This window comes from Zootoca vivipara, chromosome 6, assembly GCF_965207765.1.
Source record: "Zootoca vivipara chromosome 6, rZooViv2.hap1.1, whole genome shotgun sequence".
NCBI lineage: Eukaryota > Metazoa > Chordata > Lepidosauria > Squamata > Lacertidae > Zootoca > Zootoca vivipara.
The window spans coordinates 80,633,702-80,661,672 of NC_142589.1; the positions used below are offsets into that span (position 1 = coordinate 80,633,702).

General features: G+C 51.4%; 2 protein-coding genes across 10 annotated transcripts in view; one reads left to right on the forward strand and one right to left on the reverse strand.

The window, feature by feature from the left end:
* Nucleotides 1-13,099, forward strand: part of MARK4 (microtubule affinity regulating kinase 4) — a 56,140-nt gene extending 43,041 nt beyond the window's left edge. For 2 of the 9 annotated variants that reach the window (XM_035117679.3, XM_035117680.3), the window contains exons 13-18: nucleotides 1,476-1,693; nucleotides 2,418-2,521; nucleotides 5,245-5,514; nucleotides 8,534-8,613; nucleotides 9,901-9,945; nucleotides 10,589-13,099. In XM_035117679.3, coding sequence (XP_034973570.1) covers nucleotides 1,476-1,693; nucleotides 2,418-2,521; nucleotides 5,245-5,514; nucleotides 8,534-8,613; nucleotides 9,901-9,945; nucleotides 10,589-10,653 — 782 coding nt within the window. In that variant the 3' untranslated portion in view covers nucleotides 10,654-13,099. Of the gene's footprint in view, nucleotides 1-1,475; nucleotides 1,694-2,417; nucleotides 2,522-5,244; nucleotides 5,515-8,533; nucleotides 8,614-8,967; nucleotides 9,025-9,900; nucleotides 9,946-10,588 lie in introns of all 9 variants that reach the window. The other 7 variants (XM_035117674.3, XM_035117675.3, XM_035117676.3 and 4 more) reach the window with 5 other exon arrangements.
* Nucleotides 13,100-14,881: 1,782 nt separating this feature from the next.
* CKM (creatine kinase, M-type) lies at nucleotides 14,882-27,595 on the reverse strand. Its single transcript, XM_035117706.3, has 8 exons — nucleotides 27,517-27,595; nucleotides 25,763-25,978; nucleotides 23,872-24,026; nucleotides 22,671-22,803; nucleotides 20,160-20,331; nucleotides 18,532-18,655; nucleotides 16,907-17,096; nucleotides 14,882-15,314 (listed from the first exon to the last, which is right to left on the reverse strand). The coding sequence occupies exons 2-8, from the start codon at nucleotides 25,953-25,955 to the stop codon at nucleotides 15,136-15,138; spliced, it is 1,146 nt and encodes a 381-aa protein (XP_034973597.1). The 5' UTR covers nucleotides 25,956-25,978; nucleotides 27,517-27,595; the 3' UTR covers nucleotides 14,882-15,135.
* Between the last annotated feature and the right edge of the window lie 376 nt (nucleotides 27,596-27,971).

The window sequence follows — 27,971 nt, forward strand, 5'->3', positions numbered from 1 at the left end:
CTCAGCGGCTGGATCTGGCCAAAGGGGACCCATCTGGTCCAGCCTCCTGTTCTCACAGTGGCCACCCAGATGCCCATTGTGCAAAAGCCACAACCAGGATCCGAGCACAAGAGCACTTTCTCATCCCCTGAAGTTTCTAGGAACTGGCATTAAAGAAGCATTGATGCCTCTGTCCGTGAAGGCAGAGCAAAATCATCTTGGCTAGAAACTATCAATAGCCCCTTCCATGAATATATGTTGCATCTTTTTTTGAAGCCATCCAGGTTGGTGGCCGTCGTTGCCTCCTGTGGGAGGGAGTTCCACAGTTTGTGAATAAGTCCTTATCTTTCCTAAGTTTCCCAAAATTCAGCTTCATTGGATAGCCACGAGTTCTAGTGTTACAAAAAGGGAGAAAAAACCTTCCCCTGTCCACTTTCCCTATGCCGCGCGTAATTTTATAAACTCCTCTATCATGTCACCTCTTTTTAAAAGAAAATTCCACTGAGATCCCACCTTTTTCTCTAAGGAGCTCAGGGTGGCGTATATACTGTACTTCACCATCTCCCCATCTTAGCCACACAACAACCCTGCAGGTTAGCTAACGTGAGAGGCAGTGACTGGCCCAAAGCCCACCCAGTGAGAGCTGCTTTAAAAAAGAAAGAAAGAAAGAAAGAAACCACATTTTTTTTATTGATTTTCCAATTATTTTTTAACATTCTCAATCAAATATAATTAACAAAAGAAAAAAGCAGATACAAGATTCTCTTGCACCCTTAGACTTCCCTCCATCCTTCCATGGGTTCCATAGTTAACATTTCTTGCTGCATATTTTATGTCCTCCATTCATACCATTTAACAGTTATATCTTAAGTCTCTGTCAGCTCCCTAGTGTTAAGTCCTGTTAGAAGAGCTCAGCTGTTTACAGTGATCTTCCAAATACAACATAAATTTCTTCCAATCTTTTATTAAAATCTTGGTCTTCCTGGTTTCTGATTTTCTCGGTCAGATTCATGGTTGAGTGGAGATTTGAACCCTGGTCTCCTGGGTCCTAGTCCATGGGTAGGCAAACTAAGGCCCGGGGGGCTGGATCTGGCCCAATCACCTTCTAAATCCGGCCCGCGGACGGTCCAGGAATCACCCTGTTTTTATATGAGTCGAATGTGTCCTTTTATTTAAAATGCATCTCTGGGTTATTTGTGGGGCATAGGAATTCGTTCATTATAAAATGTTTTCAAAATATATTCCGGTCCCCCCACAAGGTCTGAGGGGCAATGGACCAGCCTCCTGCTGAAAAAGTTTGCTGACCCCTGTGGACCTAGTGCAACCACAGTGGCTGTCGCCTTGCTTTTGTTTTCTGTGAGCTAAAACTTTCACAGAGACCTGCATTTGAATCCCTGCTCAGCCAAGGAGCACTCCTTTGGACCAGCCGCAGGTTCTCTCCTCTCCTCCCTGTCTCTGACGGGCTCTCTCTCCTGCTGCCCTCTCTCTGCTTCCAGGCGGCCCATCCCCAGTGCCCATGCACCCCAAACGCAGCCCCACCAGCACGGGGGACGGGGAGCTGAAAGAGGACCGCATGCCTTCTCGCAAGGCCAGCTGCAGCGTCGTCAGCAACAGCGGCAGGGGAATCCCGCCCTCCAGTCCCATGGTGAGCAGTGCCAATAACCCCAACAAATCTGAGATCCCCGACCGCCGCAAGGACAGTGCCGTGAACACGGTGAGCAGGAGGGGGCTCCGGGGTCCCCCCGGGCTTGGGCAGAAGGAGCGCCCCCACCCGTGGGGAGGTGGGGGTAGGGGCCTGCAGCTCTGGCGTGGCTGGACCCCCATCCGCTTCCGAGCTGAGTGGCAGAGAAAATGAAACTTTCCTCCCCTAAACGCACATTGCTTTTTGTGCCCCAGAAGCCCTTGCGGAAGCTGTGGGTCCTTCTGGCCGCTGGTCTGGCCTGGCCACCCTGGGTGCCCCCCTGTGAGTTATTTCCAGGCAGCGGCTCAAGGTGGGGGGAGGCATGGCTGGGTACGGGCAAGAGGCCAAAGCCTCAAACTACCCTGGGACCAGATTCGCAGCGCCCTGCAGAGTCTTGTCTCCAGCTGGCAGGTCTGGTTATCTACCCTGGGAAGAAAAATCTGTGTCTTGTAATGTGTGGCGACCCCACGTATAGCCGCACATGCACATTCAGGCATGCCCAAAGCCAGAATCTGTCTCAGCAACTGCAAAAATCCCTCTTGGACACGCAATCTTGGCTTGCATCCAAAATCCCCATTCTGAGACACCTGGGCGTTCGGCTGCCTGCTACCTGTTTGGAGAGTTCTGAGCTGAGCCGGCGACAAAGCCGGTTTGCCGAAACGAGTCTGGCTTCTCAAAAGCTCCGTCTTGGGATTTCCCCCCGCTGTTTCTCTCCTGCCTCCGCCTCTTCAGCTGGGCTCTTCCTCTCTTGTTGCAGAATAACATTCCTTCGAGTATGATGACCCGGAGGAATACCTACGTCTGTACGGATCGGCCTGGCGGAGAGCGACACTCCCTGCTCCAGAACGGGAAGGAGAACAGGTATTGCTCCCCTTAAATCCCCTAAGGTCCTAGCACAGGCTGCAGCAATCAAAACACGACACGTGGAAGAAGTTTTAAAACAACTTGCAAAGGCAAAGTAAGGGGGCTCCTACAAATGTACAAATGTACGCCTTAGCTACCGCGTTCGAAATTTGCCAGGCGCATTTTTGCACCAGGCTGTCGGCCATTTGCGACCGAGCGAAGATGCCCAGGTGCCAGGAATGACAGTGGACATCTCCATCATCTGGAGGTGCATGCTGGGAGCCCTTGGATCTTGACTATTTTCACATACTACGGTAGCAACACGTCCTGTAGAATTTTATCTACACAATCAGAAGGAATTTCAGAAACCAAAATGCTGTAATGAGAAATATGACTTTCCAGCCATCTGGCTCAAAAATGGCAACTAGGCATTCTGTTTCAGCGGCTGTAATCCTGCTTTCAGGAGCCATCTGGCTTATATATCTGAATTTCTAACACTGCTTAGCTGTGATTTCTGCATTGCAGGGGGTAGGACTAGATGCCTCCCAGTTCTGTAATTCCATTGCTATGCAAATATCATTTATAGGAAGGCTAGCCTCTCTTGGTTTCCCTGCTCTTCCCGGGTTCTTCTGGCCCGGGAGCAGAGCTCTGGCCTCATCCCCCTCACCTCTCCATCCCTGTCCCTTCCCACAGACTTCAGCTTGCCGCTGGACGCCTGCCCAGTTTCCACTGGTCTCTTTCTGGCTCAATGCTGCCCTGGCCCCAGGGAGTCTCCAGGCCCTGGTCGGTCACCCGTGTGACTGGCTGTGGGAGAATCCAGGACAGTCTCCAGAGACACGGGAGGAGGGGAGAGAGGCCCTGTCTGTCTCAACTTCTAGGAGGGTCCATCTGGGCCTCCTCCTCCTCAGCCCAGAGTATGGACCAGAAGAACTCTGAAAACAGATCTTTGGGAAGAGCAGAAGGACATTTCTATGTCTCTTTGGGGAGGGCAGGCTGGAGGGAGTCATTTTATCACTTTCCATTCCTAGTATATCTGAAGCAGCGTCTCCAACCCCATCGTTCTGCCCGGATACTGAGGTCCAGTACCAAGGGCCTTTTGGCGGTTCCCTCCATGCGAGAAGCCAAGTTAAAGGGAACCAGCCAGAGGACCTTCTCGGTAGTGGCACCTGCCCTATGGAACGCCCTCCTACCAGATGTAAAATAGAACAACAACTACCAGACTTTTAGAAGACTTCTGAAGGCAGCCCTGTTTAGGGAAGCTTTTAATGTTTGATGGATTACTGTATTTTAATATTTTGTTGGAAGCTGCCCAGAGTGGCTGGGGAAGCCCAGCCAGGTGGGCGGGGTATAAATAATAATAATAATAATAATAATAATAATAATATATTATTATTATTATTATTATTATTATTATTATTATTATTATTAGCTTCTAAAAACCCAGGATTGTAGCCAGCCTGGAAAGGCAGCCTTTTCACTCCAGAAATAGTCACTCCTAATTGCCAGCACGTAGCGATTAGATGTGGTTTCGAGGTGGCTGCAGAAGTGCTCTCTGTACATGGTCAGGATACTCTTCGTCTGGCTTCAGGGCCCCCCAGCTTCTTGTGCATGGGAGAGGATTTCATATTTAATTCATAACGTTATATAAAACAGAACGTTTCTAACAACAGATGACTATTAAAATACGAAAAGTGTAAATAGGAAATGAGTACAGTTGCCTATGAGTTAAAATCAGAAAGTCCAAGTAAAGAATCCCAATGTTATCGGACTATCAAACTTCTTTCCCAATTTGCCAGGCTCGAGAGGAGGGTTGCCTTGGAAAATATGGTTCCACTGTACATGCCGTAAAAGGATGCCAAATCATAGAAGAAGCACCTGGGGGTTCTAGTCCTTTTTCAAATCTCAAATTATATGTAATTTCCCCCATTATTGCCATATTCCAGTGTGAAGGTACCAAATGCCCAGTCTCAAGATTTGGGGCTGTTTTCCATTGAGTTGCAATTACTATTTGAGCTGCCAAGATCATATATAAGATCAGTGCTTTTTTTTCCTAAAGGAAAAGTTTAGGGTGCTCTCATTTTCCTGCTTATTGAAATAATGACCCTCAATGAGGCCAAACTTAGATTCACAAAATGTTTTGGGGGATGCATACCCCCAGAAAAAAGCACTGTACGAGATAATATTCCTACAGGTGAAACTCGGAAAATTAGAATATCATCGAAAAGTGCATTTATTTCAGTAACGCAACTTAAAAGGTGAAACCAATATATGAGATAGATGCATGACATGCAAAGCAAGATATGTCAAGCCTTTATTTGTTGTAATTGTAATTATTTGTCATTAGGTGGGCCAATTATAAATGGAATGTAATTAATGAAATGTAATAGCGATGTTTATTTTTGTATTATTGTAACTATTTGTTTTATTACAGTGGAATTTCCAAAAGAAACATTTGTGAAAATTAAAATTAAAATTAAAAAGAATAAGTTGCATTACTGAAATGAGTGCACTCTTCGACGATATTCTAATTTTCTGAGTTTCACCTGTACATTGGCACTGTCAAAAGTATTTGGTACCGTTAATTACGGACAGCAGGCAATTGTTTCTGTCCAAAGGAAACCCCCAAAATCTTGCCCGTGTTGCCTGCCTTGATGGGTGACTAATGCTGACTTCTGCCTCATCTCTCTCTCTCTCTCTCTCTCTCTCTCCCCCCCCTCCAATCCCCACCCTGCCCCATGCAGCTCTGCCACCAATCGGGTGCCTCCCGCCTCCCCCTCCAGCCACAGCATCGCCACCTCGTCCACCTCCTCGGACCGCACCCGGCTGTCTCGCGGCACCAACATCCGCAGCACCTTCCACGGGGGGCAGGTGCGGGACCGGCGTGGGACCGGTGTGCAGAACGGGCCTCCCACCTCCCCCACGCTCTCCCATGAAGCCACCCCTCTGCCTCAGAGCCGCAGCCGCGCCACCTCCAACCTCTTCAGCAAGCTCACGTCGAAACTCACGCGGAGGTGAGCGGCCGGGCGGGCGAAGAGGGTGAAGAAATCGAGAACGCTGGCTGGGTGGTTGCCACTCCCCGACTCCTTTTCCTCTTGCCCTTACCCCCCAGTTTGATTTACTGCATCGCTAAGGGTGGTTTTGATTTAAATCAAATCAAATCGATTTAAATCATGGTTTAAATCAGCAGTCAGTAAGACTTGGTTTAATTCACTAGTCAGTAAGACTTGATTTCAATCATTTTTTTACAGAAAGACTCATTCTTACTGGTATAATCTTAATATTTACAACCAGGTGAAGGTTTCATTTTTGGAATAATAAATTTTCAGAGTAGTTTTTACAGTTATATCAAAAATTACTGATTTGGTTATGCCGTTAGAAATACATAGACAGATAATTATGAAATTATTGTGAGGTTTAATAACTGTTTATATTTGGACAACTTTTCTGCTGTGCTTCATTGGAAGGAGAAAAATAATCATTTCCTTAATAACAATTTAAACAACCTATTTAACTAAAGCAATAACATTATAGCATATAGTGTTATAACAAATCCATGTTTGTTAACTGATGTGGTTACACTTTTTTTAAAAAAAACTTAGCCTGAGTTTCAGCACATGTGAAAAACTTAAAACAAATCCTTATTTCCTGATTAATAGCCTTTGGACTATAAAAGGTAAAGGGACCCCTGACCATTAGGCCCAGTCGTGACCGACTCTGGGGTTGCAGCGCTCATCTCATGTTATTGGCCGAGGGAGCTGGCATACAGCTTCCAGGTCATGTGGCCAGCATGACAAAGCCGCTTCTGGCAAACCAGAGCAGCACATGGAAACGCCGTTTACCTTCCTGCTGTAGCAGTACCTATTTATCTACTTGCATTTTGACGTACTTTCGAACTGCTAGGTTGGCAGGAGCTGGGACCGAGCAACGGGAGCTCACCCCGTCGCGGGGATTCGAACCGCCAACCTTCTGATCGGCAAAGCCCTAGGCTCTGTGGTTTAACCCACAGCGCCACCCGCGTCCCTTCCTTTGGACTATAATGTAACCTAAATAGAAAACTATCTTTAGAAAGATAGTTTCCTCCAAAAGCATTTTATTTTAAAAATCCAATTTAAAATTTTTAAAAATCCAATTTTTAAAAAAATATATATATTTTAAAATATCATTGATTTTTATCCACCCTGATTTCTAAGCAGAAGATGGCTTCCGCGGCAGAATCTGCACTCAGAGTTCATAAGACAGGGCAATCCTCCTGCAGCTGCACGGTGCAATTGCCTCTTCCGTGGGGGACCAGCACCATGGTTTCTGGCGGAAACTGTGTACACCCATAGCATTGGAGCTGCCCCATAGCTAGTGGGGGGGAGAGAGAGAGAATCCCTCGTTCCCCCAGAGTCCACATACCACGCAGACTTTGTCCAGTGAGCAAGGTGGAGAGCTTAAAAGCTCTTTCCACCCTGCCTTTAGATAGTGCCCTTAGCGGGGCCAGCACAAGCATTGGACATAGGGAGGCAACCGCCTCAGGTGGCAGAACCTCCGCCTTGGCTGTTGGGGGGGAGAAGAAGGAGTGCCCTGCACCTTCTGAACTGTGTGCTGGCAGGGGATGCTGCTGTGCTCTTGAAGTTTGAGTCAGCTCTGAGTCCAGACACCTTCTGAACATTGAAGGGGGCGGGCTGCTTCTTGCTCTTTGCCTCAGGCAGCAAAATGTCTTGGGCCAGCTCTGCAGCAGAGGAAGAGGAGGGCTTGGAAGCCCCAGGCAGTGGCTTTTATTGTTATTTACCCGCCTTTTCCCCTGATGGGGACACAAGGCGGCTTCCAGATACAAATAAGCACGGCTAAAATACATGAGGGAGGACTCATTTAAAACATTAACATTGAGAGAATTAAAACTGCATATATGCATATATCTCAAAGCAAACAGTTAATTGCAATGATAAAAGCAATAAAAATAGCACGGCACCAGCCATTTCATTAAAAGCAGTTGGAAAAGCCAGTTGGAAAAAGAAAGGCTTCACCTGAAGCACAGCAAGGAGGGAGCCAACCTGGCTTCTCTCGGCAGGGAGTTCCAAAGTTGCCTGGGAGCAGCCACCACCGAGAAGGCCCCTTTCAGCCGCTCAGGTTTGGCAGCAGGCCGAGGGACAACACCCCCCCCCCCGAGCCTCCTTTTTACTCCGCACTTGCAATTTGCTCCTGGGGCAGTCATCGTGACACTTCTGATACTGTTTGCTCTCTGCAAAGGTTTTGGGGGAAGGGGTTGTTTCCAATCAGTGCGGATTCTGAAAAACCTGGAATCCCACAACGTTTCATAGCACAGATGTTCTGGTGTGTGTTTTTGCTTCCTTGGACTCCCCTTCCTTGGAGGTTTATAAACAAAGGTTGGACGGCCATCTGTCAGGGATGCTTTAGCTGAGATTCCTGCATTTCAGGGGGTTAGACTAGATGACTCTTGGGGACCCCTTCCAACTCTACAATCCTATGATTCTATGATTCCTCATTTTGCTGCGCTGCAAGCCCTATTGTTGTCGGTTGAGTCGCAGAACGGCTAGTATAACAGGATGAATCTGCCACAAATGCCCCATATTCCTGTGGCCACGTTCATGGCATGCGCTTTGAAGCCTCATTAAACCACCGCCACTTACCGCAAAGAGTTCTGGGAGATGTAGTTTGTTACGCCTGACGAGGTTCGTTAAGGGTGTGTCCAAATTCCCTTCCCAGAGCTACAGTTCCCCAGCGTGGTTTAACAAATCGGATCAGACGAGGCACCCTGGGAATTGAAACTCTCAGGCTTGGTTTGTTCGGCCCATGAGGCACCTGTTCAGATTCTTGCACTGCAGCGGGGTTGGGCTAGATGACCCTTGGGGGCCCCCTCCCAGCTGTACGATCCCGTCCCCTCTCCCACCCCCCATTTGGAGGCATTTCTGCTGGAAGGAAGAGATTGCTCTCCCCACTAACCTCTCTTGCTCCCCACCCCTCCTCCTCCTGCTGCTGCCGCCTTTCCCTCTGCGCTGGTTTCACTCTGCTTTTCTCTGTTTCCAGGGTCACTCTTGACCCGTCTAAGCGGCAGAATTCTAACAGGTGTGTTTCGGGTGCTTCAATGCCTCAAGGATCTAAAATCAGTAAGTCTGGCTGCCTTTTCTTCTTCCCTGGGGGTGGCGGGGGAAGCCTTGCCCGCCTGCCTGCCTCCAGCCCCTTCCCCTCCTGCCTCCTCCCCACCTGATCCCCCCCCAATCCCATAAAAGCTTTTGCTTCCTTCTCGCTTGACTAGAAATCTAGAGGTTCTTTCCCACCCACCCCAAAAAGTGTGTTGTTCGGGGCTTAGCTTCTAACACGAGTGCTTGGCGGGGTAGAAGGGACACCCCCACCCCCACCCCCGCTTCCAATCCCGGAAGCCCCTCAGTCCCCTTAATCCCGGATGGCTGCGGAAAGGCGCTCTGCACGTTCTCAAAAGCACTCTCTTCCTTACATTCCAGGTCTGAGCTAAGCTCTATGGCTCCACCCCCTCCCCAGGAGCTCTTAAGCAAGGCTGGGTAAGAGCCAGGCCAGGAGGATAGCTGGGCTAGCCGAGAGATAGTGTGGCGTGGTGGTTAGAGTGCCGGACTACGGCCGGGGAGAGAGAGACCAGGGTGCCCCGCCCCGCTTGGCCATGAAGCTCAGGGTGTGACCCCGGGGCCCAATCACTGCCTCCCTCGGCCTAGCCTGCCCCTCAGGGTTGTGGTGGTGGTGGTGGGGTTAAATGAGGAGGCGGAGAACCATGGGGTTGCCGCCTTGAGAAAAAGGTGGCATAGCCATGCAAGAAATAAAAGAATAAATGAATAATAGTTTGCACCACACCTGACTATATCTAAGCAGCGCAGAGGGGCTTGTGAGACTGATCAAATGCCCCTTTACATTGTCGACACCAGTTCCAGGCTGGGGGGAAGGCACTGCTGAGAGCCTTTCTCCCTGACGCGCTGGCTTTCTCCCTGCGGTGCATTCCCCCTCCCCAGACCCCAACTGGTATCAGCCACGTAATCCCCCCCCCCACAAATGCAGTTTGAAGTGGTACAGCCCACATGCAGGTAGAAGAGCCCCCCTCCCCAGGGAAGGTCTCTGATGCAGCCTCACTTAGCTGTGATTCCCAGCCTTGCCAAGGGGGTTGAGCTAGATGACTTCTGGGGGTCCCTCCCAACTCCACAGTTCTGTGACTCAGCCAGGGAATCTTGGGCTCTCTGCGCACAGGGAAGGTTTGAGGGCGGGGCTCTCGGACGGAGCTAGCTGGTCCCTCCACCTCTCTCCCGGCCTGGGGTTCAAGGCTCCTCCGGTGGCTGGGAATGGGGAAAGAGCCTGCCCACCCTTTGGCCCACCCCCCCACCCCACCGTCGGCTGTACCTTCTTCATTGCTCTCCTCTTCTTCCTCTTTCCAGGGTCGCAGACGAACCTGAGAGAATCAGGGGACCTGCGCTCACAAGGTTGGTACCCAGCTGTCTCACTGTCAAGGTCATTCATTCGTCGCAAAAATATTTGAAGGCCTCTGTGTCAGGGAAAGATATATATCAACGCAGCTTGCAACATTGAGAATATAAAACCATACAATGAAAACCATATTTAAAAAGTTAGAATCTGGAATCCGTTACCCAAAGTAGAAGGATGTGTTCTTCATTGCCTTGCATGGGCCTGGCGGAATAGAGAAAAATTTCAGCGGGCATTAGAAAATTGGCACAGATGAACTATTTTCTTCTTCTCTTCTTCTTTTCCTTCTCTTCCTTTTCTATTTCTTTATTTTCTTCTCTTCCTTCTGGTTTCTTCTCTTCTGTTTATCTTCTTCAGTTTGGTTTTCATTGTATTTTATGTTAAAGACACTCAATGGAATTGATTTTAAAAGAAAGTTGGCCCGCAAAGCGCCTTCCGAATCTCTAGTGGCAGAGAGTTCCATAGAACACGGGCCAGCTCCAAAGTGCAGCCGCCAGCTCACTGGGGGGGGGGGCGGGAGTCAATTTCCTACAAGCGCAGAACATGTGTTAGGTGGCACCTGCCGATCATAGGGGCCAAACGGGCACATGTGGTGTGTGCGCCCTAAACTTCTCCCCCTCTGCCCTTCTCTCCCCTGCGCAGTTGCAATCTACCTTGGCATCAAAAGGAAGCAGAACCCCGGCTGCTCCGATTTACCTGGAATGTGAAGCTGACCAGCACCCGCTCCGCCGAGGCCATTCTGGTTGCCCTCCGCCAGGCCACGGACTCCGCCAGCTGCTGCTGCCGCCAGACGGAGCCCTTCGTCCTGTCCTGCACCCACGAGAAGAGCCCCAGCGAGCACTTCTGCTCCTTTGAGGTGGAGGTGTGTCGCCTACAGCGCTTGGGAGGGCTCCACGGCGTCCTCTTCCGGCGCCAGGCGGGCACCTCCCTGGCCTTCCGCACCCTGGTGGCGAAAATCTCGGACCAGCTGCAACTCTAGGCAGCGCTGGCTGGCGGGGCTTCTTCCTTCTGCGCCAACCCCACAGGCTGTTGCGGGGGGGCCAGAGAGAGGGTGTGACCCTCGGCCGCCCTCTCCGTTGCGTCCCCCTTGGGGGCTTTTTTCTGGGGCCTGATCCTGCTGCCTGATAGGACGAGGAGCTGCTCTGGGGGGCTCCCACTGGCCTGCCCGCTGTGCCTAGGGGCTGTGGGGTTGGGGAAAGAGAGGGGGGCGTTGAGGAAAGGGGGGTCACACCACCATCACCGCCACCACCGGGGCCGGCTTCACCCTCGCCACTGTACTTGGTCCAAGGATCGCCTCTAGGGGGGTCCCCAGCTGCTGCGGGAACCTTAAAGGGGAGCTCTCTCTCTCTCAGCCTGCTTCCCTTCCTAAGTGGTTTTTTTTGGGGGGGGGGCTTTACTCTGTTAACTAGCAGACGCATGGCATGGGGAGCCTCGAAAGCAAAAGGGGGGTCTTTGGCAAATTGTGGTGTTGCAGACCCCTCTCCTACCCACTTTGCCATTACAGGGGAGAGTGTAGGAGCTGGGATCCCTGCAAAGCAGGTCTCTCTCACCCCCTTCCTCTTCCCACCAGGTGCATTTTCAAGGAGACCCCCGAGACCCCCGGGTATAGGGCAGTATATAAATTCAATAACAACAACAATAATAATTTTGGTTCCCCGCCCCACCCCCCGCTTCCATCGGTTGGCAAATGCTGTACCCAGAAGTTGAAACAGATCCTTTCCCGCTCTCAAACCAGAGCCACTTTTTTGGGGGGGGGTGTCCTTAATTCCAGCTCCATTTTAGTATTTGGGACAAAATTATGTCTCTGGCTGATGTGAATCCCAGTTCCTTTTTTGGGGGGGGGGACTGAGAGCTGGGTGTGCAGCTCCCACCCGAAGCCCGGCAGCCAATGGCCAGAAAGCTAAATCTGCCAAAGTCTCTCTGGAGCGGGGAGGGGGGGGGAGCCAGGCCTTTAGCCAAACTTGGGGGGCAATGTTGCCAAAAGAGGATATCCTCTTGCCCAGGCAGTGGCAGTGGTGGTGAGAAGCAGGGGGAGAGTTGGAGGGTTCTGGGGATGGCGTGACCCTGTCTTGCGGAGGGGCTGGCGGGCAGTTTTGGGTCCCGGTTGGTGCTCAGCCCCCTGGCTGCAGGATTCGGCAGCAGCCATTCAACCGGTGCAGCAGCTGTGGTGGGAGGAGGCCGCTGAGCTTCTGGTTCTCCTCTCGGAGAGGGTGGGTTGGAGGTTGAGTTTTGGCTTCTTCTGCTGTTGAACTTCCCCTGCAGCGCACCAAGGCCTTGAGTGGCGGGCAGGCCCCCTCACCGCCATTCCCCACCAGCCCCACATCACTAGACCAAGAACAACAACAACACACTCGCAAACCAGAACCCCGGTGCTTAGACGGCCCTCTTGAGAGGAGGCTGGCCCTCCCGGCGGTCGGTTCAAGGGCTCAGATCCATCGTCCTGACAGCTGGGGCCCCCGCCAGAGCTGCTGCAACGTTGGGGGGGTGGCTCCCCTCAGGAGGATCGTGGGGGGGCAGCGTCCACCCCCCTCCCCCATAAGAAAAGGCTGCTTCTCGCACAGCACTTCACCGGACAGGCGGGCATTGCACACTGGTTCGGGCACGGCTGCCATGCTCCCTGCCATCTCTTGCTCGACAGGGAAATGGGCCCAGCGGTGTGGAGGGGACCTTGTGGCCAGCACCCCCCACATCCCAGGGCGGAGGAGAGGGGCAGCCTGGTCTCTGGTGGGGGGGGGGGGCGGCAGCTGCGGCTGAGCTTGGAGGAGGGGGGTCCAGGTGGAGCTCACGGGTAACAGTGGCGACGCTAAATTCGGCAGCTCTCGCGGGGAGAAATTTTAAGTGGGTTTCCTTCCTCCTGCCCCCTTTCCTCCCCTTGCTCCTTTCGCCTCACCCCACTTCTGTACACTGGGTCCCCCTGCTGTGACCTCCCCCCCCTTCCTCCCGGACCCTGCCTCTTTGGGCGCATCCCCCACCTCCCTCCCCATCTGTACAGACTCCCCTGTAAATAATTGTCCAGTTAGCCCCCCCCCCCCCGGTTATCATTGGGTTAGCGATATTAAATGAGCCCACCCTTTAGCCTTGGGACGATTGTAAGTTATTCCAGCCCCAGAGCGACAGTTCTGTACCAAACCCTTAATAAACGTAGAAAGCCTCCGCCCGCCGTCTTCTCTGCCTTGTCTGCTGCTGGGCCGCTTCTCTCATCTGTGGGGGTGGAATTGGGCTCGAAGAGGCCCTTCGTGGAAACTGAAGGGAACCCTAAGGGTCATCCAGCCCAACTCCCTTCATTGCACTTCTCAACGGACAGGTAGAGTCTGTGTGGGACTCGCGCCCTTTGTTTGCCTGAGGAGGTCTCTCTCTGTATGTGTGTTTAGATCACTCAGTTTTGAGAGCAGCCCTCGGCCCATGTTCAGAGGTGCTCTGCTTCCTTCTCTTATTCTGGGTGGGGGTGGGGGGTTGAAACAGGACTCTTGATTCGAAGGAGAAGTGCCTGAGAAGGACCTAGATAGGCTTCTCCTGCTCTTGCCCTTCTATAGGGGTACACTGCCCCTCCCACTGGAGGTTCCACTGAACCATTGCAGCTATAGTAACCACCAATAGGTGTCTCCTCCACGGATGTGTGTCTAAACCACTTCTAGAGCCATCGCAGCTGGTGACCACCATCGCCTCCCACGGGAGCAAACTCCACAAACAGGTGCTGTGTTGCGTGGAGAAAGCCCAGCTTCTGAATCTCTTGCAGGGTTTCAAATTACAAAACTTGCGGAGAGCTACTCCAGTACGATTGTGGGTGCTGGGTTGAGTGCAGGGTGTCATTGGGGTTCCTTTGACGCTCTGGGGACATCTGGTGTGTGACGGGGAAGAGCTGAACTGAAACAAGGGACGCACGATGCAAGCTCTCCGGCTCACAGCCTAGTAACCCTGCCTAAACGTAAGGACATAAAAAGCCCAGCCCTGTGAAACTCTCGACGCTGGTGATACCAGGTAAGGTTTGCAGGACCCCACCACTCACACCTGCATAATCTCTTCTCCCCAAGCTGGGCTACCCTGGGTCAGGCCAATGGCCCATCTGCCCAATGTCCTAGGAACCAAGATAGACTGCCTCTGGACCTGGAGGTTCCATAGGTACATAAGGTTAGCCCTGCTTTACCAGGCCAATGGCCCATGCAAAGGCCAGCATTCTCTTCTCATAGTGGCCAGCCAGATGCCCATTAGGGTAAACCTGCAAACAGGTTTGCAACTTGTATCCAGAAGCATTGCTTCCTCCTTTGGCAGCAGAGGCAGTTCGTAGCCATTGTAGCTAGTAGTAATCAGTGGCCGCCTCTATGAATTTGTCTAATTCCCAGATGTGCTTTGGGCCTGATTGATCAGGCCTCTTCTTATTTACTTAAGAGGAGCCTTCTGGGTCAGGCCAAGGGAGCCATCAAGCCCAGCCTCCTGCTCCTTCTGTTGTCAAATACTCCTACCACTAGGAACCCAGGAATGTTGATAGATTGCCTCTGGGCCTGGAGGTTCCATCAGATGAGCCTAGTTGCTGGGTCAGCCCATCGGCTCATCTAGTTAGCATCCTGTTCTCATAGTGGCCCAACAGATGCCTCAAAGTGAAGCCCAAAGGCAGGACCTGGGTGCAAGAGGCTAGAACCCCTTATGGGAAACATGCAATAGGGATTGGAGCACAAGGGCACCTCTCTCTCGCTTCTTGCACTTTCCAGTTTTCAGAAGCGTCGCTGCCTCCAACAGAAGAGGCAGAGCGCAACCATCACTGCACCCAGCTTTGCTTTCAGACCTCACTGGCTTTCCCCCCTCCTCTGCTACAAATGCAACTGTATGAAGAGTTAGCATCATAGAATCGTAGAGTTGGGTCCCAAGGGTCATCTAGCCGAACCCCCTGCAGTGCTTACTAAAAATACCTTTATAAAAAAAAACAGCACAAGAGACTCCTTTGGGGAGGAGGCAAGGCTCTGGGGGCCATAATTCGCTTTATTAACTCCTTCCACTAGGACGCAGGTGTCACGAGCTTCCCAGCTGCCCCGCCCCACCCCAGGCGGCCTTCCGCTCTCCTTCGCAAGAGAGAGGAGGGCGCCCAGGGACAGGGCGGTGGGTCGCCGGGAGTGGCAGGGTTGGGGTCACCCTCCCCCCGGAGTCCAAGCCCCAGTCCACGCGGGGTCAGCAGGACGGCGGCCGCGGGAAACCTCTCACTTCTGCGCAGGGACCATGTCGTCGATGGCCTGGCCCTTCTCCAGCTTCTTCTCCATCTCAACCATTAGCTTCACGCCGTCCACCACCAGCTGCACCTGCTCTACCTCGGAGGAGCCCAGGCGGTCGGCGTTGGAGATGTCGAAAACGGCACCCACGGCCTCTGTGTCCACACCACCTGCGGGGTTTTTTTTGGGGGGGGGGAAGAGTCACCGTTACTTGGATCGCCCCCTCCAGGCCCTCCAGAAACTGGAAGTGGGTTGCTGAGCCCATAGGGCGTGTTTCGTTTTGCAAATTTCAGTTTCCAAGAACAACGGGCAAGTGCTTGTAAGTCGCAACGAGTGACTCGGCCATTCGAAATATATTTTGGTAAACATTAATAGGATTTAGTTTTTGGTTGGTAAGCGGAATGTGCGTGCAATGACGTAGCGATCGCTGATTGCCGAGGGCTTCCCCCTATATAAAGGTAAAGGGACCCCTGACCCCTATATATTAAGACTTTTTATTAGTATTTAGCATTACCCGACATTCGGGGTATTGCTTTCCAAAATTCGGCTTTCCGAAAATGGTTTATGCGCTTTGTCATTAGACCATAGACTTGCCAAGCTAAATGATGCCTGCTCTGCTACAGAAATAATAGCTGGCTGGAATTCCTCATGCCCCAAAATGTGTTTTTTTAAGACTGCTCACTGGAGGGATTTGCAATAATTTAGGTTCGCTCCCTAAAATTGCACTCCCTACTGAGCCAGGAATCCGTTTCGTAGAATCGTAGGGTTGGAAGGTAACCCTAAAGGTCATCTAGTCTAACCCCTTGCCGTTCAGGAATCGCAGCTAACGAATCCCTGAGAGATAGCCACCCAATGAAGGAGAGTCCGTAACCTTCAGAGGAAGTCCATTCCATTTGCCTATGGACACCTTTTGTATACACGGTGCTAAGATTCCCCAAGGGCACAATGCACACAAATGTATGCCCACAGTTTTGGAAGGCTGGTGGTGGAAGATATTTAAAAATAAGTATCTGCCTGGGTTATTTTTTATTATTATTATTGTAGTGTGGATTTCATAAAATCGTAGGGACCCCCAAGGCTCGTCGAGCTCAACCCCCTGCAATGCAGTTCTAGCAAAGCATCCCTGAGAGATGGCCATCTAAACGCTGCTCAAAAATCTCCAAGGAAGGAGGGAGTCTACTTGAAGGAATCTCCTTCCTGGTCGTTGGACTCTATCGCTTCGGGCGCTGCCCTCCAACAGAAAACAAGCTGTCGCCCTCCTTCAGGCAACAGCCCTTCAGATATTTGAAGAGGGTTATTGTATTAGCTCTCGGTCATCTCTTCTCCAGGCTAAAAATACCCAGCTCCCTCGGGCATCCCTCATAAGGATTGGATTCCAGACCAAAGATATCTCTCTGCAAGGAAGCGCATTCCCCAGCCCCTTCCCCTCACCCCTCTGCCCAGCAAAGCCATGACTAATTCAACATGCAATCATTGAACTATAAAGCTGGAGGGGGTACCCCCAGGGGTCATCTACTCCAGCCCCCTGCAATGCAGTAACCGCCCCGTCAATTGCATGACACGAGATGGGCGAGGAGGGCACAAATAACAGCACGATCCTAACCCAGAAGTGCATGGACTGAATCCCCCCCGGGGCTCGCTCCCAGGAAAGTGGAACCAAGGGAGCTGTTTTAAAAAAATTCAAGTCCCTAGTCCTCTTGAGGTGCCTCCAGCTTGTCTTATTTCCACCATGGCGTCCAGGCCTCCCCTCCCGCCCTCTCACCTGTGCCACGTTTCTGCAGACGGAGACGCGTGAGGATTTCCTCGAACTTGGCATGCTTGCTGAGATGGGGCAGTTTGACGTGGACCCCCCCACGCAGCCCAGTGCCCAGGTTAGAGGGGCAGGTCAGGATGTAGCCCAAGTGCTCGCTCCAGCTGAAGGGGTGGCCAGCTTTCTTGAAGATCTCCTCGATCTTCCCCGAGAAAAAGGAAAAGATGAGCGGGGGAGGGGTTGTGGGGGGGAAGAGAGAAGCAGCTCCTTCAGTCTTTTATCTGCAGAACTAGGAATGTCCATTGTAGGACTCGGTAGGGAGCTGGCAGTGCCCAGGACTGGGAGTTTTCATTCATTTATTATTTCATGCATAGGCAAACTAAGGCCCGGGGGCCAGATCCGGCCCTATCGCCTTCTAAATCTGGCCCGCGGACTGTCAGGGAATCAGCGTGTTTTTACATAAATAGAATGTGTCCATTTATTTAAAATGCATCTCTGGGTTATTTGTGGGGCATAGGAATTCGTTCATTATTTTTTCCCCAAAATATAGTCCGGCCCCCCACAAGGTCTGAGGGACAGTGGACTGGTCCCCTGCTGAAAAAGTTTGCTGACCTCTGATTTATTTCATGAAATTTATGCAACCAATTGATTGGCAGGAGGGGAGAACACCTCAAAGCAGTTTGCAGGAAAGATGGTATCAAATAGGAAAAAACAACAAGGACACTTTGAAACTTTCAAAAAGTTAAAAATGGATCGAAACTTGTGGCAACCTTCTAAGCCTCTTGTGTACTTTAGGCAAGAATGTTTTTAGGAGGTGCTGGGGTGAGTAAATGGGTTTCAAGTGGCAGCCCATCAGCCAGCGCAGATCTTTGAGCGCAGATGCGATGGACTGCCAAGGCCTCACTCCTGCTAGCAATTGTGCTGCACCGTTTATTTAGACCAGGCACAAGCAACCTTGGCTCTCCAGATGTTTTAGAGCTACAACTCCCATGATTCCTGACCACTGGCCCTGTTAGCTAGGGATCATGGGAGTTGTAGTTCCAAAGCATCTGGAGAGCCAAGGTTGCCTATGCCAGGCATCCCCAAACTTTGGCCCTCCAGGTGTTTTGGACTACAATTCCCATCATCCCTGACCACTGGTCCTCTTAGCTATTGATCATGGGAGTTGTAGGCCAGAACATCTGGAGGGCCGAAGTTTGGGGATGCCTGACCTTGGCACTCTTTGCTCGTCTTTTTAGAAGCTCCAGGAAGATGAGTGTTTTCAATTGTCACGATCTCGCACCTGCATCTGGCAAGAATCCTGGACCTCAAACTCAGCTAGTCAACAGGCAAAACTGCAGGTGGTACCAGCTAGGACACTGTCAACTGACCGCAGCCTGCCTGAGTCACCTGTGAGCCTGTCAGGTGCCTGCCAATGAATTGTAGAGTTAGAAGGTACCCCCAGAGGTCCTCTAGTCTAACCCCCTGCGATGCGGGAATCATGCATCACATGATGCTCCCTGCTCTACTGCCTGCCAGGGACAGTCCCTCTGGGCTACCATAGGGCTGGCCTCTACTCCCTTGCCTCTCTGCCATAGCTCTTTCCATGTGGCCTCTGAGACAGCCAGGAGTCCTCTCTCCCCCTCTGCAAAGCTCACCTTCTGCAGCCCGACGCAGAAACGCCGGAAGACCTCCTTCATGTTGCCGCCCTTCTGCATGGAGATGACGCGGAGGTGGTCCTCCTCGTTCACCCACACCAGGAAGGTTTTGTTGTCATTGTGCCTGGGGGGGGGGTGGAGAGAGAGAGGGGAGAGTGTAAACGCTGCAGGCCTGAGTCCCTCAAACCTCTCGAGTGCATTGGAGGTATTGAGACAGCACAAAAGGGCATTGAAGTGCACCAGGAATGTAATTATTATCCTTTTTTTAATTATTAGTATCATTTTTATCACGGTCATTTCTATTCCACCTTTCTACCAGGGTATTCGAGGCAGCTTTCAACAGAAGCTAGAAACCATACAATATGAATGCATCTTGCACAGAGGGTACGTTGCAGGATAATAATATAATAATAAATACCCCGCCCTCCCCGGCCAAGACCGGGCTCAGGGCGGCTAACACTGAATATAAATACAGTAAAAACATTCAAAAAACAAAACAAAAACCAGTTGATTAAAATATAAGTTAGAATACAGTTTAAAATGCAGCTTAAAATGCATCCTTGTTTAAGTGGTAGCCCATAGATCAAAGCCATAAGGGGAGAAAACGTCAAATATTCACCGGGGCCAACTATCCATGGTATATATATGCAAAAACGCACATACTCGAACCACCCCCTGAATGACCATCCTTCTCAAGCAAGATGAATCTGGGATGCTCTCACGAGATCTCGTGGGCCCTCCAAATTCCCGCCAAAGCAAGTTGGAGAGCTTAGAAGCTCTTCCCATGCCAGGAAAAACTTTTAAGCTCTCTGCCTTGCATGCAATCAAACTGCAGGGTTTCAACCAGCCAGCTTTCAACCGCGCAAGGTTGAAACCGCACGAGATAATTGCACACATGACATGATCGGGCGGTACAATGCAGATACGCAGTGCAATGCTTTAAAAAGGGGGGAGGAAATGTAGAACAGGGAGCAAAATGTTTAAACGTGCATGTTATCGTTTGCAGAAAAAAAACGTATCTCTCTATGCTATATTTTTGCAAGCCGCACAATGCCGTTTGGGGCCCCCCTGCTCCATTAAACATTTTGCAAGCTGTGAGGGAAGGGTGTGAGAAGTTGGGTCGAGCTGGACATGCCCAGAGTGGCTGGGGCAACCCAGTCAGTTGGATAGGGTATAAACAATAAAATTGTTATTGTTGTTGTCACCGAATAAAAAAGGTAAAGGACCCCTGTTAGTTAAGTCCAGTCGCGAACGACTCTGGGGTTGCGGCACTCATCTCGCCTTACTGGCCGAGGGAGCCGACGTTTGTCTGCAGACAGTTTTTCCGGGTCATGTGGCCAGCATGACTAAGCCGCTTCTGGAGAACCAGAGCAGCACACGGAAATGCCGTTTACCTTCCCGCCGGAGTGGTACCTATTTATCTACTTGCACTTTGATGTGTTTTCGAACTGCTAGGTAGGCAGGAGCAGGGACCGAGCAACGGGAGCTCACCCCGTCGCGGGGATTCAAACCACCGACCTTCTGGTTGGCAAGCCCTAGGCTGAGTGGTTTAGACCCTCTGTCACTGAATAGGATGTCCCTATTTTCATCAGGAAAACATTGGGAGGTATAAATGTGTTGCTGCTTACCAGATGCCTCTGGCGTCAGGCCAGTCCCGGGCCATGCCTGAGGCGAGCAGGAGAGGAGAGACGGGCTTGTCAAAGAGGAAGTGGTCGTCAATGAGCTGCTGCTGTTCTGCATCGGACATGTTCTTCAGAGGGTAGTACTTGCCCTTGAACTCTCCGGTCAAGCTGTTCAAGGCTGTGGAATAGGGGGAAAGGCAGGGAGATGAGAGGGAAAGGCAGGGTAGAGACACCAGGTGGAGGAGGCCATGCCTAGGCACTAGCCATTTCATGGAACCATAGAGTTGCAGAGTTGGGATGGACCCCTAAAGGTCATCTAGCCCAACCCGCTGCGATGGAAGACCATTTGTACATATCCTGCATGGTCTGCTTTGGGGCATGGGAGTGTTGATGGAAGAGGCCTTGCAGCCACGACCGCCTAGCTCTAGCAGTTGCTGTCTGGATACGGGGCTCACTATTTCATCCAGTGACACCCACACAATTTGGCAGCGGCATTTGTTTACCATTTTGCATTTCCCCCAAGATTCTACACTTAGGAATATAAGATGGGGGACGCCTGGCTTGCCAGCAGTACATGTAGAAAGCATCTATGGGACTTTGTAGACCATGTGATGCAGCAGCAAAAAAGGCTAATGCTATTCTCGGCTGCATCAACAGAAATCTAGTGTCCAGATCAAAGGAAGTCATTGTTCCACTCTAGTCTGCCTTTGTCAGACCACACCTGGAGTCCTGTGTGCAGTTCTGGGTGCCACAATTTAACAAGGATGTTGACAAGCTGGAACATGGGCAGAAGAAGGTAACAAGGATGGTCAAGGGTCTGCAAACCAAGCCTGTTTAGAGCAGTTGGGGATTTTTAAACAGAGGTTGGCTGGTCACCTGCCAGGAATGCTTTAGCTGTTACTCATGTATTGCAGGGGGTTGGACTAGATGAGCTTTGGGCGTACCATCTAACTTTCCAATTCTGCTTCTTATCAAAACAACCCTGTGAAGTAGACTCATTCACTTAGGGGAGGCTTTGCAGGCCACCTGATCCACATACCTGATGTAGATCAGTTAAATGATCAGTTTCAAGAGAGTGACTGGCTCATGGTCACCCCAATATGAGTTTTTAGCCGGGTGGAGATTCGAACCAGCGTCTCCCTGCTCATCACCTGTGCAACACTGTTTTTGACTACAGCTCCCATCAGACCCAGCCAGCACAGCTGTATGATGTTGGAGCTGAAGGGAATTGCAGTCCCAAACATCTGGTTGCTGAAGGCTGGTTTAAAACAAGGTCTTCATATGCTCCCCTTATTGCCAAATAAAAGCATGTTTCGTCTATCTGTGTACATTCTGAAAGGGGGGGCAGGTCTCTCCCAACTTTGAATTTTGGGGGTGCTTTGTAGCTGAGGGCATTCTCCCTCATTCTTTTGATTTGGGGTATATGTCAAATTTGAAGCTTCATGAACTGGCATCTATTAAAGACCGGATGCCATTGCCTGTTATTTACTAAATAAATAACAGAAGATGCCCGTCATCAGACCTTTGCCAAATACCTCATCCCATTGCATGTCAGCTCTCAAACAATTCGGAGACTGAAATCAAATGCTGCCCAGAGTCAGCAGATATTTGGCGAACGTCTGATGGATATTCATCCCAAAAGAGAATCTGAGCGGACTGTTCCCTCTTCTAGAGGTTGCAAAAAGCCCTCTTTAAGTGCACTTCAAACTTATTATTCCACCAAAGAAGGAATTGTAATCTAGTCTGGCTCTGCAAAGGCTTTTAAAAAAAGACACCCTAAAACTACAGTCCCCAGGCCTCCATAGGAAGAAGGAATGACTGTAAAGGTAAAGGTACCCCTGACCATTAGGTCCAGTCGCAGACAACTCTGGGGTTGCGGCGCTCATCTCGCTCTATAGGCCAAGGGAGCCGGCGTTTGTCTGCAGACAGCTTCCAGGTCATGTGGCCAGCAGGACTAAGCTGCCGTCATGGCTAACAGCCATCAACAGCCCTCTCCTTCTTCCTGAATTTGTCTAATTGTATTTCGAAGCAGGTGGGACGCAGGTGGCGCTGTGGGTTAAACCACAGAGTCTAGGGCTTGCTGATCAGAAGGTCGGCGGTTCGAATCCCTGCAATGGGGTGAGCTCCCGTTGCTCGGTCCCAGCTCCTGCCGACCTAGCAGTTCAAAAGCATGTCAAAGTGCAAGTAGATAAATAGGTACCGCTCCAAGCGGGAAGGTAAATGGTGTTTCCGTGCGCTGCTCTGGTTTGCCAGAAGCAGCTTTGTCATGCTGGCCACATGACCCAGAAGCTGTCTGCAGACAAACACTGGCTCCCTCGGCCTATAGAGCGAGATGAGCGCCGCAACCCCAGAGTCGGTCACGACTGGACCTAAAGGTCAGGGGTCCCTTTTACCTATTTCGAAGCCATCCAAGTTGGTGGCCATCACTGCCTCCTGCGGCAGGGAGTTCTGCAGTTCAACTCTTGCACTACCGAAAGAAGGAATTTGTTTTTCCTGACCCGATTCTTCCAGCCTTACCGGTGATGGAGAGGTTCTCAACAGCCCGGCGCTCTCCGCGGCTGCAGTGGGGGGGCAGGGTGTACCCCTTGATGCTGCGCCCTGTCCTCACGCGGCTGCTGAGCACATAGTTGGGGTCCAGGTCATCTCCACCCTGCAAGGAACAGAGAGGCAGAGGCCTGCCGTGAGTTTGCCAGGCAAGCCCCGGACACACTTGCCTTTCTCACAAGCACAGTGGCCCTTCCCCGTTCCAGGCAAGCGTCTGAACCCTCCCAAGTCAAACCATGAATCTGTCAAGCATAGTGCCGTCTCTTCCAGCCTTTTCCAACCTGGCGCCCTCCAGATGTTTGGGACAGGTTGGCAAAGGCGGGTCTACTCTGACTGGCAAGTTCCCACCCAGAGATAATAACAACAATAATAATTCATTATTTATACCCCGCCTATCAGGCTGAGTCTCCCCAGCCACTCTGGGCGGCTCCCAATTGAATATTAAAACAATACAGCATTAAATATTAAAAGATTCCCTAAACAGGGCTGCCTTCAGATGTCTTTTAAAATTAGGATAGCTGCTTATTTCCTTGACATCTGATGGAAGGGCGTTCCACAGGGCAGGTGCTGCTACCGAGAAGGCCCTCTGCCTGGTTCCCTGTAACCTCACTTCTCGCAATGAGGGAACCGCCACAAGGCCCTCGGCGCTGGATGTCAGTGTCCGGGCTGAACGGAGAGAACATCAGAAGAGCCTGGCTGCTGGATCGGGGCAAACGGGACCCATCTAGTCCAAAACTCTTCTTACAATGGTCACCCAATGGTCACAAGGGAAGACCACAAGCTAGATCTGATCACTCTCCCCTCCTCCTGTAGTTTCCAGCAACTGGGATTCGGAAGCAGAGCACAGCCATGGTGGCTAGGAGCCTTCGATAGCCCTCTCCTCCTCCATGAATTTGTCCCATCCTTGTTTAAGGACACCCAAGTTGGTGGCCATCCCTGCCTCCTGTGGGAGGGAGTTCCACAGTTTAACTCTGCCTCTGTCCTTTATTTTATCTGTCCTGAATCCAGGCTGAAAGCTGTGGCTGCCTCCTGTGCAGGTGAGTTCCCTTGTTCAGGGAAACAAGCACTGGGGGTTATAATTTGCGTGTCCAAAGCACGGGCACACCTATGGAACTACGGCCCACCCCTACAGCCCCCCCCCAGCCCCTCAGCCCCAGACAGTCCTGGTTCCTACCTTCAGGTTCTCATGGTTCAGGTCGGTCTTATGCTTGTCAGTGGGCTTGTAGCCACCATGACGGTCCCGGATGATGGGGTCAAAGAGATCCTTGAAGACGTCGTAGGACTCTTCGTCACCAGCCACACAGCCCACAGTCATGATGAAGGGGTGGCCTGTGTGTGAACGAGGGGGGAGGCATTAGATTAGGAGAAGGGTGCATGGGGTTTTTAAAGCTGTGATTCCCTCATTGCAGGAGGTTGGACTAGAATGACCCTTGGGGGCTGGCGAGTCCCCTAAAAAACCTGATGACTCCCAGAGGCCTGTGGGAATGGGATTAGGTGTTCAAGGTGGGAGACTAGCAGCTATGACCAGTGGGGTGCTGTCTTTGGCAAGCCTCGTTGAAAAGGAACAGGGGCTGCACATGAGATCTCACTCTGCAGGATCATAGAATTGTAGGCTCCTGTGTTAAGAGCTCGAGCTCATTTTGCTCATTTCCCGTGCTCTGTGCATTAGTATAGAGACAACCAAAACCACAAGTATATCCCTCCAGTGCCTTAGTGTCTTTTTCCTGCTCATTAGCAGGTTCCCCAATTTCCCCCACATCAATGAAGTTATTGTCGCCAGTACTTGGTGTCCCCCAGTCTGCTGAAATCATGCCTCCCCCCCACTCAGGATTTAGCAGGGGGCTCCTTCAAAGCACAGCAAACCAACCCACATAAAGGAGGAGAAGGGTCCTGAGCAACATCATGGGAGGGGGCTTTATAGGACTAACGTGAGACTGTGAAGCTCCCTTGCTATTTTTGTTACTGGGTGCTGCATGTTGTTTCAGCAAACTTGTTGTATTTTTGGCATTGAGATGTGGTTTTTTTGTACGCTATTGTATTTGCTATTGTTTTGCTATGCTATGATGCAATTGTTTTCATAGTGTTGAAAGCGTTTTCCTGTTTTCTTTGTTGTAAGCCGCTTTGAGCCTGATTTTTGGTTTGTGTGCAGAAAAATGGCATACAAATGAATGAATGAATGAATGAATGAATGAAGCCTGTGTCTCTCCTGGAGACATGCAGAATTATACACAGGGTTTTATGTGCAAACCCCCCCCCCCCCAAACTGAACCCAGCAAGGGGACTTGGCTGTTTAATCCAGGAGTGGTCAGCTGGCAGCCTCCAAAGAAACCGCTTCCTGTGGTTGACTGGAAGTGAGTCCTCCCAGTAATATTTGCAACTTGCAATAGGTTTGTTTGGGCTTTTGTATGTAATAAGAGGGTCCCTCGTATTTATACTACAATTGGGGACCTGATTTGATAAGTCTTTATGGTCTAATCTTTTCTCAGTTAGGAACATAGGAAGCAGTCGTATGCCAAGTCAGACCCACTGGTCCATTGAGCCAAGTGTTCCCAACACTGACTGGCAGCTCAGCTCTCCAGGGTTTCAGGAGGGTGACATTCCCAGCCCTCCCAGGCAGATGCTCTGCCACAGGGACCTTCCAATTAAATATCCACGGGAAAGGGGGTTGTTCTGAGTTGTAGGTGCTATTCCTGCATTGCAGGGGGTTGGACCAGATGACCTTTGGGTTCCCTTCCAGCTCTCCCCTCCAATGCTTCTCATGTCTTGCTACTCTTTCTAGATGCGTGGACTCAAAGCAGGCGGGCCTCTGGCCTCTTTTGTTTCCTCCCCCCCCCCCCGTTCCTCCCCTCCCGTCGTCCAACCCCACCCCCACCCCCGCTCTGTGTGGCAAATGCATGTAAAATCATGCAAATTGGCCACCAGAGGGAGGTGGCAAGCTGGATTGGGGAGAAATTGCATGCCTGGGTTTTGGTGACATCTTTGCCCGCAAAGTGGAGAGAGAGGAAGGGATGCTCAGCGTGGCTTCAGCGTTTGGTTCGTGGAAGCGCCAAAGAGGTAGGACCCACCTGGGTTGTCCACACCGGTCTGGATGCAGTCGTCCAGGGTGAAGCCGCTGGGAGTCTCCTTGTCACGCAGCTTTCCATAAATCTCCTTGGTGAGGACCTTGGCCATGTGGTTGTTGTGTTTGGAGAGGTCAGGGAACTCCTCCTCACACTTGTAGTTCAGCTTGAACTTGTTGTGGGTGTTTCCGAAAGGCATGGTGGCGGTTGGCGGGACGAGTCCTGTGGCAAGAAAGCAGGCCGCAGCGTTGGGGGCTTTTAAAGTTTGGAGGGAGGCGCAATAGGGCTTTATTAAAATTATGCGTGGCATGGAGATAGTGGAGAGAGAGAAGTTTTTCCACCACCACCTCTCTCCATAACACAACGAGGCTGAGCATTGGAAGATTCGGCATGGAGGAAAGAAAGTCGTCCGATATACAGCACACAGTTAAACTATGGAACTCGCTGCTGCAGGAAACAGAGACAGCCATGAACCTGAGTGGCTTTAAAAGAGGATGGGGCAAATTCATGGAGGAGGAGGTGCCTATGGATGTCTATTAGCCATAACGGTTATTGCTCTGCTCCTGAATCCCAGTTGCTGGAAACCACAGGAGGAGAGGAGAGGGCTCTCATGTTTGAATCCTGTTTGCAGGTTTCCCAGACGAAGCATCTGGGATGCGGGACTTGAACCAGCAGCCAGGCTCTTCCGAGGTTCTTAATGAGGGGCCTATCCACTTTCTCCACCTCCTTCGTAATTTGCCCAGCCTTTCTTCTTGAGATCTGGGAACTTGAAGCGTGCAAAGCACATCTGCAGTCCCTATGGCAAGGGCCTTTCCATGGGCCAGAGCTTATTCTAGGTATGCATTATTATCATCATCATCATCATCATCCTGGCACAAGTCACCCAGTCTCTGCTGGAGAATGAAGAGTTCCCAAGGTGGTGAGGAATCCCATTCCCACTTCTGGGCCTGGCCGTATGGAACCCACATGGAAAGGTCAAGAGGGCCCCTCTGGGTGCCAAGTGGGTGGGGAAGGGGGGGCGTACAGGTTCCAGCACCCCTATCTAGTTGCCGCCAATGGAGAGCCAGGGATAATTTTAGCCCCCGGCCCCTCGGAAACCAGTTTATTTATAGCCAACTTTCTTATCCACAAAAGGGCCCCGATGGCGTGGAGGAACATTTTGGCTGCCAGCTCAGCCTGCATTCCAGCGGCTACTTTTGCAAAGTGTCAGCGGTCCCCGGATCCAAGTGTCCAGCAAGGAATTCAATCTCCAGGCAGGGTGGGGGGTGGGGAGGGAAGTGGGGAAAGCACTGTGTGCAGCAAGGAAGGAGAAAGGGGAAGAGTTTGGCAGGTGCCTGCAGGAGGGCTGGCCAGTGGGCGCATGCCAGGGTCTTCCTAGACCTCCTCTCCCTCCTGCAAACAGCAAGGACGCCCGTCTAGGGCACTCAGCAAGGTCACTGCAAGGTTTGGGGTCACTGGCGCCATTTGGGGCCATCCGAAAAGAAGGGCAGTTCTAAGAGCCTGGCAATCCTATACTTGGCCATTCTAGGGGGTGAAGCATCAAAGCAGATCCCTGGAGTAGGGGGCCCCTGCTGGAGCCCCAAATTCTCTGGACTGCCCATCCACTCTAGCTCTAGAGAGTTGATAGATCAAATTCCAGATTTTTAAAAAATCTGGCCTGCTTTGTAGGCAATGGACCTGCAGCGGTTGCTGCCTTTTTTCTCTTTCCTCCCTGCTCCCACCCCATGCGCCCAAATCTGGGAACCAGAGACGGCTATTACCTGACAGGGAGAATCAAATCCTGCAAAATCCCCAGGGGCTTGGCGCTGCCTTGTCTCACTCCAGCACAACAGGTGACCCGAAAGCCTGACTCAAGGACCTAGACATATATACCCTGTGCCCTGCTGCCATTGGCCGAACACCGACAAGCAGCCAGCCTCTGATTGGGCGCTGCTTCCCCATCCCTGCTTGAAATTTGGGTCGGGAGCTTTCATCGCCTCTGTCCCCTGATGGAACAGAAGCGACTCCTGCAGGGCTCCTCTTTCCCCCTGGAGGCAAAGCTCAGCCCCGGGTCCTCCTTCCACAATGCAGGGCCCCAAAATACGTGAAGCGACGACGACAAAGCGAGTGGTTTGGAGCATGTGCAGAGTGCTCCTTCACAATGTGTCAGGACCAGGACCTGGCTCATCTTATGTAACTAAAGCGCAAAAGAAGAGGCTGCTGAATCAGGCCAAAG

Excerpts from the sequence above, each read along its gene's own strand:
- CKM (XM_035117706.3), bottom strand. The coding sequence starts at position 25,955 with ATGCCTTTCGGAAACACCCACAACAAGTTCAAGCTGAACTACAAGTGT. Across the intron at positions 22,804-23,871 it reads TGAACCATGAGAACCTGAAG|GGTGGAGATGACCTGGACCC; the intron begins GTAGGAACCAGG and ends TGTTCCTTGCAG. Across the intron at positions 15,315-16,906 it reads TCTGCAGAAACGTGGCACAG|GTGGTGTGGACACAGAGGCC; the intron begins GTGAGAGGGCGG and ends AAAACCCCGCAG.